The sequence below is a fragment of the Natrix helvetica genome (assembly GCF_964273705.1).
Source record: "Natrix helvetica genome assembly, chromosome: 2".
Classification (NCBI taxonomy): Eukaryota; Metazoa; Chordata; class Lepidosauria; order Squamata; family Natricidae; genus Natrix; species Natrix helvetica.
In genome coordinates, this window is record NC_138552.1 from 274,441,252 (window position 1) to 274,453,809 (window position 12,558).

At 38.8% G+C, this 12,558-nt stretch overlaps 1 protein-coding gene across 1 annotated transcript; it reads left to right on the forward strand.

Moving 5' to 3' along the window:
• Window positions 1-250: 250 nt before the first annotated feature.
• On the forward strand, window positions 251-12,148 carry CCT6A (chaperonin containing TCP1 subunit 6A). Its single transcript, XM_081945315.1, has 14 exons — window positions 251-460; window positions 2,373-2,436; window positions 3,589-3,723; window positions 4,512-4,685; window positions 5,873-5,976; window positions 6,561-6,671; window positions 7,084-7,243; window positions 7,720-7,802; window positions 8,313-8,409; window positions 8,768-8,915; window positions 10,009-10,142; window positions 10,368-10,470; window positions 11,469-11,541; window positions 11,836-12,148. Exons 1-14 carry the CDS (start codon window positions 327-329, stop codon window positions 11,906-11,908), a joined length of 1,593 nt encoding a protein of 530 aa, XP_081801441.1. The 5' UTR covers window positions 251-326; the 3' UTR covers window positions 11,909-12,148.
• The last annotated feature ends 410 nt before the right edge of the window (window positions 12,149-12,558 follow it).

Consider the following 12,558-nt stretch of genomic DNA (forward strand, 5'->3'; position numbering starts at 1 on the left):
TATTTTAAAGTTTTATGAATATGCCACACTTAGGCCCACCACCATTTTGCACAGCAACCGTCTCCAACCGCCACACTAGCCGTTATATCAGACAGCAGCGGACTCCTGAGCGACGCAGCTATTTGACCAATAGGAATGAAAGGCGAGCTTTCATAGCACCAATAGCACCCCGATCGCTCAGGCCTTGATATGGACTATTCTAGAATGAAGGCGGCTGTGACGTCTCTAGGCCCGCCCCTCGTTTCGTCACACCTGGGGCGAGTCAGGCGGGAGCGTGCGTACGCTCGCTCCTTTCTTTTTTTCTCCTCCAGAAGTAGCTGGGAGCGATGGCGGTGAAGGCGCTGAACCCCAAAGCTGAGGTAGCGCGGGCCCAAGCAGCCCTGGCCGTCAATATCAGCGCGGCGCGGGGCCTGCAGGATGTGCTCAGGACCAATCTCGGGCCCAAAGGAACTATGAAAATGTAAGACGGGCTGGGGGATGGGGAGGGAGGGGGGGGGGGCTCGTAGGAACTGATGGTTGGGGGAGGCGTGCCCACGCTTAGCCCCACCCACCCACATGGCGCTCGTGGCCGGAAGCGGCGTGGTGAATGCGTGCGCAAAATAGCCTCGAAGATCCCGAAACACACCGATATGCTCCTTTATACGTAGCCTTTCTTCAACGTTGTCAATGAAAATTTATTTTATAAAAATTGAAAGGATCAGGCAGTACCAGTAGTGGCATCTATTTAAAAAACAAACAAATACACGCAGAGAGACAGTGAATATGTCTTTTACAGGGCGTGCAATTAGTTAAAAAACATTGGGCGGTACGATAAACTTCCAGACCGGTATCGATCAGCATTTATATTTTCTGCCTCAGTCGATTTAGAATGATTACAAATAAGGCTTACTTCATTTTATGTCTACGAAATTAATTAGGACTCTTCATTCAATCTTGCCTTTTGTACTGGAGTTCGAGGTCATGGGTAGCCCGCCCTCCTCCTGTTTGTCCCCACAATAGCCAACCCACGAGTTAGAGTGGGCTTAGAGAGACCACGAGTGGTTCAAAATCACCCATGACCTTTTGTGGTTGGAAGTGGACCTGGGGCCTGTATTTTATTAGTCCAACTCCTTAATCCCACTGGCTCTCTAAATTAGGCTTTGAGCATAAAATTGTCCCACCAATTCGTTTTGTACAAGTAAGAATTTGAAACCTACTGATAGAACACAACTGTCTTACCTGGGGGTGGGGGTTACAGCTTCTGCTCCTCGTTCACAATCACAGGTGGATAACTGTTAGCGTGTACTTGGCTTAATTATCAATGCATGGTGTCAGCTGAATGAAAGCATGGCAGGTTTGATTGGCCAGATCTTAGTCTGAGGCACTGTCATAGTTTTATAATTGTACCTCTCCCAAAATTAGCTCTCTTACACAACTCCAAAGTACTGAAGTTGTTATGCCATCTCTATCTGGTTGCTGTAACTGGCTGGAGGAGGAGATGGCATTAGAAGAATATTCCTTTGATTAATAGGATAATGAGTTCCAGAATTGAAAGTGGAAAAGAGCTTTGGTGGTGATGGTGCCTGCTTAACATTTTTATTACATAAGTTTTTCTTTCACACTGATTATTGGCCAACTACTTTTGCTAAGTCCCCATCTCCTTTTTTCTTTAAAGAGAAAGTCAGGACTATGGGATGCATGCCGAACAATCAGAAGATTCTCCACATTGGGGTGGCAATGTGGGTTCTTTTTACAAGTAGTCCTCGACTTATTACCACAATTAACCACAAATTTTATGTTGCTGAGTGAGACATTTTTGTGATTTTTCTTGCTACAATTATTAAGTGAAACACTGCAGTTGTTACATTAGAAACCCAGTTGTTAAATGAATCTGGCTTCCCCATTGACTTTGCTTGTCAGAAGGTCACCAAAGTTGATCACATGACCCTGGGACACTGCAAACGGCATAAATATAAGTCATTTGCCAAGCATCTGAATTTTGATCACATGACTATGGGGATGCTGCAACGGTCGTGTGAAAAACAGTCATGTCACTTTTTTCAGTACCGTTGTAGCTTTCAATAATCACTAAACGAACTGTTGTAAGTTGATGACTACCTGTAATGATATCCTTCATTTCAAATTATGATGGTCTGGTTAAGATATATATTTATTAATAGGTCTTTTCTTGATGATAGTTATGATGTACCCAAAAAAGGAAACATAATTTGCTTTGAAATGTCATTTTCCTTTTGCAAAACTATTGAATCATCATTTGTACTAGATACAGTAAGGATAGTGATATTAGTAAATTAAATTTGTCAAGTCCTTTTGTCCACTTGGAAAAGGAACTGGGATTGTGGTCTGATGGCTTTGTTTTTTGTTTTCCATAGGCTTGTGTCTGGTGCTGGTGATATCAAGCTTACCAAAGATGGCAATGTCCTGCTTCATGAGATGGTAAGCTTTCCCTTTCCTTCCTAGAACATAATATCAAGTTATACAATACCTTCTAGAACTTATTTTTACATGTAGAAAAGAAGCATGTTGCTGGATCTTACTATAGGTGAACACTATTGGTGATACAAGGCCAAACGTTTTACTGCAAATGTTATGCCAAAGTTACCGATGATTTTATATTTTATTAAACACAAAATGCTGTGTTTTGCTCACATTGTGTAACAATAGTCTCGAAGGATCTGTCGGTCAAAGCATAAGCTTCTCTGCTTTTATGGATCAAAGATTGGAATATATATAGCTGGTGTTACTGTGGATTGTTTCTTCAATATATATAGCTGGTGTTACTGTGGATTGTCTCTTCAAGATTGTTTCTTCAATTCTTAAATTGATAACAAAGCATAATAGTAAAAGGACGAGGAATGTGTTCATTTTTTATTTGATTTCTATGGCTGCCCATCTCAACGAATGACTGGGTGGTATACATCATAAAGCATAAAAAGAAATATGGTACATATGGTTCTTGAGTGGAACTATTGCCATGGGTCTTAATATAGTTAAGAAACACCTTAACACATTTGTGGTCTCAGGTACATAACCAAGTATTCACGGCCTTATGAATGGCCGACAGGTATCTTGATCTATGAAGGGAGAATGTTCCAGAGGGCAGAGGCTAAGGCAGAGAAAAGACATTCCCTAGCTGGTGAGTCCTGTAACATGCCTAACCTAACCTAACCTGCTGCATCAAATTGGATGGGTAGAAATGACCGGGGGGAGGACAGTCCCTTAGCTAGCTTGGTGTCAAGCCATGAAGGGTTTTAAATACGATAATCAGCACCTTGAATTGCACCCAGAAGCACACTGGCAACAGTGCAACTCACCTAGCAATACTGTATTATTATATCAGTTGAAAATCTGACACCCTTTACTTAACTACTTTTATTTGCTTTCTATGGCCACCCATCTCAACAAGTGACTCTTGAGTGGCATACATCAGAAAGCATAAACACAAATAAAAGCTTTGAGTTTTTGAATGCTCTTCATGGGGAATCCCATATAGAACATATTGCAGTAATCCAGACAAGAGGTCATGGGTAACTAAGCAAAGGAATGACATTTTGATGATACTCTTTTTGTTCTCTTTGCATCCATCAGCAAATCCAACATCCAACAGCTTCCTTGATAGCCAAAGTAGCAACAGCACAAGATGACATCACTGGTGATGGGACTACTTCTAATGTCCTTATAATTGGTGAGCTGCTCAAGCAGGCAGATCTCTATATTTCAGAGGTATGTGACAGTGTTATGTAATCTGCATGAGAACACCTTCAATTTGCTTTCAGATTTAAATAAAGCTGAGTGAGAAATTATTGGTGTTGCCATTAAAACAAGACTCTTAGTTGCTCCATCCCTATTTTGCTAAATCAAAGTGAATATCTAGATTAAACTAGATTAAAATTAAGTGAATATCTAGATTTAAACTAGATTAAAATTTTAATCTTTGGAACTTTTTTAACAAATGAGTTTTATTTTTCCTGTGACACTGAACTTTTATTTATTCAGATTAGGGGTGGTGTATAATTGAGTTTTGACCACAGTATGTGAGAAATTTCTGAGTCTGTTGCATAGTGAACACCCAAATGAGCTCCATAGTTCCTTTGGCATAATTCTGTGCAAGAATAAACTGTACTTTACCCTCTGCATTGAAAGGACTGTTTTTCCTTTTATATGTATTCAAAAGGACAGTACAAAATGTCTTTATATGTGCAGTCTCAGATCATCTAGAAAAGTTAAAATAGTTTCCCCTGAAAACACTTGATTGAATCTATTGTTGCGTAGGCAGATTTTTCATTGTTTTCTTTTCTCTCAAACTTTACCATTAATAATAATGTCATAATATGCCATTCAACTCGCAGGGACTGGGCAGCTTCAGTACCTGCTCCATGGGTTTAAAGTATGTATGCATGCTTTATAAAAAGAAATTGCTTGTGGAAACTGATCACTTGATTTTTGCCTATAAGCAGTGTATGGAATTGTATATGTCCATGTTTTTTAAAAAAAGGTTTGTTTGGTATTAGGGGTTACATCCTCGATTAATTACAGAAGGATTTGAAGTTGCAAAAGAAAAAGCTCTTCAGGTCCTGGAGCAGGTCAAAGTAGCAAAGGAAATGGACAGAGAAATACTCCTAGACGTTGCTAGAACTTCCCTCCGCACAAAGGTCCATGCTGAGCTTGCTGACATCTTAACTGAGGTGAGTTTCATTGATTTGTGTTCTCCAAAAATAAATTCTATATAATTCCCATATTGAAAGTGAAGTGGATCCCTGGAGGAGGGATAGTTGAGTTCAATGTTCCCTCTAATTTTTTTTCAATGTGAGCAGAAAAGTATAGTGTTTGAGCGGCACATTTTCACGCCTGAGCACCTGAATTTTTTTCACAGATGTCACCTAAGACAACAAAATCAGTATTATTTGAAACTCAAATTTATGTTTCTTCAAGGTACCCGCTTAATTAAAAGTGTTATATAATATCAGTATCACTTAACAATGCTCCTGCTTAGCAACCAAAATGTTGGCTCAGAAACTCTGGCATTGAAGTGTGCAAGTCTTAAAGCTGTCAAGTTACAAGACCCTTGCACCCCTAACCCTTTAGAAAAAAAAACCGCAGGGGTCTTCAAACCTGACAGTTTTAAGACTTGTGGACTTCAACTCCCAGAATTCCTCCTTCAGTCATGTTGCAGCGACGTCATCTGTGTGGATCTGCTCCATCTTTGGTTTCTTCATCGTGGGCAGGGCTGCCGCTGAAGATGCTGACGAGCCGCCACAGAATAACTGCTGCCTCCTCCTCCAACAGCACCACCACATTTGCTGCCTGGCACTGCGGCTGAGGTGAAGCCGGCAAAGCTCCCGCTGGCGCCCCCACCCGTAGCAGCAGCGCCTCCCCCTCTGCTTGGAGCACCTGAGCTGAGCCCCGCGTTACCCCTGCCTCCTCCTCTTCTGCCGTGCTTTTGAGGAGCCATGAGGCTTTTTTTCCCCTGCTCCCCCTCCCCCACTGCCTTCCTACTGGCTCCCGCAGCCTCATGGCTCCTCAAAAGCACGGCGGAGGATGGGGATGCCGGTTGGAGCTTTGGTGGCTTCACCTCAGCCGTAGCGCCGGGTGGCAAATCCGGCAGTGCTGTTAGAGGAGGAGGAGGTGGCAGCAGTTATTCCGGTGATGGCGGGGGCTTTGGGGCTTCACAACTGCCGTCAGTCGCCCCACGCTCATCAAAACAAGTCCGGGGAGGTCCTTTGCGGGTGGCCAGTTCTAGCCGCCTGCAAAGGCCCTCCCCAGCTTCTTGAGCTGTGTGGCGTCACGCAGCCATGCACCTTAGAGGGAACATTGGTTGAGTTGCTAAATTTTGGAGTCCTGTTTGATGAGGCTTGTTCTCTTTTCTTTGAAGGCTGTAGTCGATGCGATTCTGGCAATCAGAAAACCAAACGAGCCAATAGATCTTTATATGGTTGAAATAATGGAGATGAAGCACAAATCTGAAACAGACACAAGGTAGGTATAAGATAAATGGACTCTGTTCCCAAAGTCTTGAAATGTATCAGTCTTACATTTCCCTTCTGGCAGAATCCTCACTGTCCCATATCATTCTCTCTTAGCTTTTCCTAAATTGGTATTTTCCAGATATTGGATCTTGTGGAATTCTGTGCCAGCATGAGAGAGAATTGTGGGAGTTACTGTTCAACACTGTGTGGGCCTTAGAGTGGAAGATACACTACGCTGTTTCAGCTTTATAATGTCTGATGAATAAAGATACATAAAGATACATAGTTATACATAGAACTGTTAAAGGGATTGAAGCCGAAGTTTCATAAATTTGAAGTACTTAGAACCGAGGGCATGGATGAATTCTGCATTGGCTTTTGCAATGGCTAATGGAGTCAGACACCATGCAAGAATAAAATTTGCCTCAGGTTTATCTAGTGACATGCTGTACTAAAGCAGTATGCTTGGATCTGAAATGGATACACAACAAAGTTGTTCCTAGGAGTCCTATTTTTAGCAGGAAATGCATGAGATTACAAGGAATAAACGATTGAAACTAATTTCTTAAAAAGCTATTTTAAATATCTTTACAGCCTAATAAAAGGACTTGTCCTGGATCATGGCGCTCGTCATCCTGACATGAAGAAGAGGGTTGAAGATGCTTACATCCTTATTTGCAATGTGTCACTAGAATATGAAAAAACGTATGTATACGTTAGGACTTACAGCTCTAATTGGGACTTGCAAACTGAACTAGTTTAATCCTACATTTGTGAAGTTTGGTATTTGGTTTATAGGATCTTCTTGGTTGAAACCCACTATTTTTGGTCAATTGCTTCCGACTGTCCTTACCTTCACTTATATGTTTATTGGGATTGAAAGCAAATCAGCCAGATCTGTTTAGTACTTGAGTGGGAGACACCACATAATATATTAGCCTTGGGAGATGAAAAAATCCTGGAAGGTGACAATGGAAAACTATTTCTGTATAGTTGCCAAGAAAACTGCCTGGGTTTTGCCCATGTAATTACTGGGAGTTAAGTTTGACCCAATGACTAGGTTACTTTTTATGGTTTCCTGTTAACTTAAATTCTGACAGCATTTTTTTTTCCTCAGAGAGGTGACTTCTGGATTCTTTTATAAGAGTGCAGAAGAAAGAGAAAAGCTTGTTAAAGCAGAAAGAAAATTCATTGAAGAAAGAGTGAATAAAATCATAGAGTTGAAAAACTCAGTTGTTGGGGATTCAAATAAAGGTTTTATTGTCATCAACCAAAAGGTAAGAGAAGGGCTTGGTATTGATTGAGATGGTTGCCTAAGAAACGGGTCTATAGCACAAAATGGGCCAAATAGAATGAAACATTGTTTTACTTGCCTCCTATTTAGCAGAGTTCAGATGTATTGGACAAAATTTGCATCCAGAATTTTTTGGTCCATTGTATCAGAAATTGATAATTTGTGCAAATGCCATATGTGAAAATTTGTTACTTGTGTAAATGATCCAGAGTCTCAGATTACATTCTTTAATGCAAATAACATAAGCTGATAATAAATTCAGCATTAATAGGCATTTGGCTATAATAATGGACCAGTGGTCCATTAAATCATAGTATAGCCTTTATTGTCATTGTACAAAATAAGTACAATGTAATTGGTTAAATCAAGGTATTGTAGCATGGTTTCTTTAATTTTTTAGTATGAGCTTTATTTAAGCCTGAGTAGATCTGCTTATTGCATGGTGTTCTGTATTTTCAGGGGATTGATCCTTTCTCCCTGGATGCACTTGCAAAAGAAGGGATAGTAGCACTGCGCAGAGCAAAGCGAAGAAATATGGAGAGGTCAGTTCTGCTAGAATCTGGGGACTGCCTTGGACTTACACTGCTGTTTGTCTTCTTTTGAAAGTGTTTAGCCGCTAATACAGCATCTTGCTGTAAATCAGAAAAGTGACACCCAAACCTTTTGAGAGGAGTGGTCTTATCTTATGTTATAATTCTAATCCTAGATGTTTGAAAAATATTAGGAAATTTATAAACAATGTTTCCTTCAGAATTTCTTCAAAATAAATTTAGAATACTGGTATAACTTAACTATTTTAATCACTTCAAATTGTTAGTATTACATAAATATATTCACACATTGATCCCTTTTTTAGAACAAAGGGACTGCTTAACATTCTTGGTTGCATTTAAAAAGAGGAGCAGGTATTACCACCAGCCTAAGCCTTGGTTTACTGAATAAATCACAGCTGGGTTCACAACGTGCCAAGGCAAATCAAGCAAACCGCAGTACTCTAACAGAACCCAGACTATAACAGAAATGTCCAAGCATATTTATTATCTTATGTTCAGGTTAACCCTTGCCTGTGGAGGTATTGCTATGAATTCTGTAGATGACCTCTCCATTGACTGCCTGGGACATGCAGGTCTTGTCTATGAATATACCTTGGTGAGTTTGATTTTTGAAGTCTTTAATTCTTTTCAATTTGATTTCCGTGGTAAGCATTATAATTAATACTTAACTTTAATAGTTATGTTATTCATGAGCCGAGTTGGTAAATGGATGGGTGGAAGAATGTTTTATAGAATTAGAGCTCCTCTTTGAGGAAGATAGATGATTTAGAAATATGATAAATTAATTTTGGAATTTTTAGACATTACTCAATAGAATCCAGCTTTGTAAAAAAATAGGCATAATAATAAGGATATAATAAATGTACTGTTCAAAACTATAGAAAATCCAATATATATGACATACTTAGCATTTATGAACCTTAAATAATGTCTGAATTGTTCTCTTTGCACAGGGTGAAGAAAAATACACTTTTATTGAGAAGTGTGAAAACCCTCGTTCTGTGACTCTGTTGATCAAGGGACCGAATAAGCACACACTGACACAGATCAAGGATGCTATAAGAGATGGACTGCGTGCTGTCAAAAATGCCATTGATGATGGTGAGTCTGGGTTCAAAGGAATTCATTATTTTAGCAGCCTCAGGGTACCCAATTGATTAAATCAAATTTTATTTTAATATTTCAGTTAATACATTTGATTATTAGCTCTTTGAAAATTCACTTTTATCGAAAAGAGGTCCAGGAGCTCAAAGTTGCATATATAGCACTCCCTTCTCCGGTTTTTCCAACAAAAGCAATGTTTAGGGGCAGATTGGACTGACTAGAGAGCTTCTTTGTGGATTGGAATCTGCATCTCTCTGGTCTTTAATTTTAGCATTTTGCAGTTGCATATGTTGGTTCACAAATTCTACTTTGAAGAATACAGTAGAATCTAAAACTTCATGAATGGGGCTGCTTAAGGGTCTCAAAGAAGGAAAATTGTATTTGCAATAAATTGTATTTTAAAATACTAAGTTCAGCATCCTTCATATTTCAAGGTTTTCTTGTGGAAGGAAGAACAATCTTCTTTAAACATTTTTGCTTCAGGATACTTTTGTGTTGCTAAATTTAGATAGACCCAGTACTACCTCTTGTTTCGATTGGTATGTTTTGTGGTGATGGCAAACAAAACAATATAATTGTCTCATAAAATAGAACTACCACACCAGCTCTGGCTCCTAGTAGTGTCTGTGCCATCTAAGCCACCTTGAATGAACATAGGAGTTGCAACTTACAATACACTGCTCAGGCAATTACAGCCAAATCCCCCCCACCCCTTCTTTCCTAAACTGAAGCATAATAATGAAATAAAACCTCAGGTAAATGAGTTTCAATATGTTAAAATACAGTTACTATTGTCCTGCCTTTCAACTTAAAACTATTTTGAAGGTATATATATTATTGTGGCAGGAGGGAATAAAGGTAAAATAAGACTTTACCACATAGATGATTGTACAAACATCAGAGGCACACAGCATGTGATGAGTTTGAAAGTTTTCCAGACTTAAAACTCTTCCTTTAAGAAGACTTGAGAACTCCCAAAAGCTTTAAGAATTTAAGAAACAGGGTTACCCTTTAAACACTTATTTCCTTGGATATCTGTCCTGCATTTTGTTGCAGGATTGATGTTAACAAATGATTTTTGATTTTCAAGGCTGCGTAGTTCCAGGTGCTGGAGCCCTGGAGGTGGCAATAGCTGATGCCCTTGTGAAACATAAGCCCAGTGTGAAAGGAAGAAGCCAGCTGGGGGTTCAGGCATTTGCTGATGCATTGCTGATCATCCCTAAGGTAGGAAGCTTCTGGACAAAAGCCTCTAAAACATTATTGAGCTCTGTACTTACCATCAACAAGACTTTCCAACTGTCTTCAGAGATACAGCTGAAATGAAAAGTGGGGGGGGGAGTCAATTCTAAGTATGTATTGGGCATTTATCTCCACTAAATACCAAATAGCTCTTTTTTGACAGAGTGAACAATAGAAAATAATTATTTTTCCCTTTATTTATTCTTATAGGTACTTGCTCAGAATGCTGGCTACGATCCTCAGGAAACACTAGTTAAAGTTCAAACAGAATATGCTGAGTCAGGACAACTAGTGGGGGTGGACCTAAATTCTGGTGAGTACAGAACAGTGGCTGGGAATAGTATGATTGACAGGGGCTTACTTCGCAATTCCAAACTGCTGGTTATGTTATGGTCATCAAAGTTTTTCCTTTTACAAACTAAGCTAGCAGATAGGTGATGATTTTTGAAAATGACCGTTATTATAAAATAGTTCAGTTGCAAGCTTTTATTCAGAAAACAGTAGAACTAAACCAACACAAAGTTCTGAGTTTGCTTTTCTTGCAGATGTTTCATTATATAAACTAAGTAACATCAGCACTGATGATATTACCTAGTTTGGGTAATGAAACATCTGCAAGAAAACAATCAAGCTCAGAGAGCAGCAAGAACCCCACAGTTCAACCCTGAGCTGCAGGCATTCTCCTTTATTGATGATGTTCTCATTTAGAATTAATTGAGGTGAACAGGTGATAATGGATATACTTTTATTTGTGACAATTTAGCAGTTACATAAATTTCTAACTAAAAAGGTTACAAATCTGAATATTGTAAAGAAGGCTTGGTCATGTTCTTAATAACCCAGGCAAGGGCAGGCTATAAACATTTGTTGTACATATAATCCTCAACTTAAATCACAATTGGGACTGGAATTAAGGTTGCTAAGAGATGCAGTCATTAAGCAAGTTGACTGGACTCAATTTTATGATTCATTTTTACTACAGTCATTAAGTAAATCATCAGTAGTTTCTTACAACAATCATTAACCGAATCATATAGATGTTAAGTGAATCACATTATTGTGAAGTGAATCCGATTTCATTGACTTATTGGAAACTGGCTGGGAAAGTTGCAGAATGCTCCCAAAGGAAACAGACAATTCCTTTCCAGTTTGTAAACCATTTTAACTGGATAGAATATTTATGCATCCCTTTAGTTTTCCAAACCAGTTTGCACAGAGGGTCCTTTATAAACTAAAACAACCCTGGCAATCTTATCAAAATATGGAACAGATATTGTTGCCTTTTAACGAACTTTATTCTATGTCTTTCAGGTGAACCAATGGTGGCAGGAGCAGCTGGAATCTGGGATAATTACAGTGTTAAAAAACAGTTGCTTCATTCCAGGTAACATTTTATAGCTAACCATTTAAAAAAATGACCTCTAATTTATTTGACAATTAAGATATGGTTGAGTATATTTTTGTATAAATAAGTTGGTATGTTTTTCCAGACTTTTTTTAATGTTAGTAACTAAGTATGGGTTCTGATATTTCAGAATTTTTGCTTTTAATGCTGGAAGAAAAAGCAGAAATTGCTATATGAACCTTCTTCAAGAATACAAGAAAAAGGGCTGACTGTACAATTACTAAATGAATGATAAATTGAGACCAATGAAATTTCTCTTCCTGTTTTCTCCAGCACTGTTATTGCTAGCAACATTCTCTTGGTTGATGAAATTATGCGAGCTGGAATGTCATCTCTCAAAGGCTGAATTGGAAGACCCCTTGAGTGGGAAATCTCTACCAACGGTTTCCTGAGTTCATGTTAACAACATCCCTTTTCCAACATCTAATTCAAAAATTATAGGAGGAAGAAAAGTTTACTTTCAGGAATTTGGCCACTCACAAATCTTTCATTTCTATAGAACCGATTACTATTTATTTTTTACATGCACTGAACAAATGCATCTGAAGTTACTGTCTTTCTACCCATTAAAGTTTTGCCCTCTTCAGATTTGAGCATTGTCTATTTTAATAATATTCATTGTTTATATCATTTTCTATAGTTTCCACTACATTAAAAAAACTATCCTTTTTATGACCATGTAGTCCTTTCCTGGTAGAGTCAGTGATTATGTGGAGCTGAGCATTTACTGATGCCTTTCTTGACACTACATGGGAGTTCGCAGCAGATGTTTCTTCTTGCCCTAGGAGAGAAACATCGGCCGCTACCTAGGATTGAACTCTCAATCCTCTAAGTGGCAGGCGAGCATCATCTCCAGTAGGCCGCTATGCCACTCATATTTTCTACTGCATTGTTGGTATGAAATTCCATAGCACATAATTGCCAGAAAAAACTTACCACCTTATATATGCATTCAAGGTGGTGCATTACAAATATAAAACAATAAATGGTTAGCAT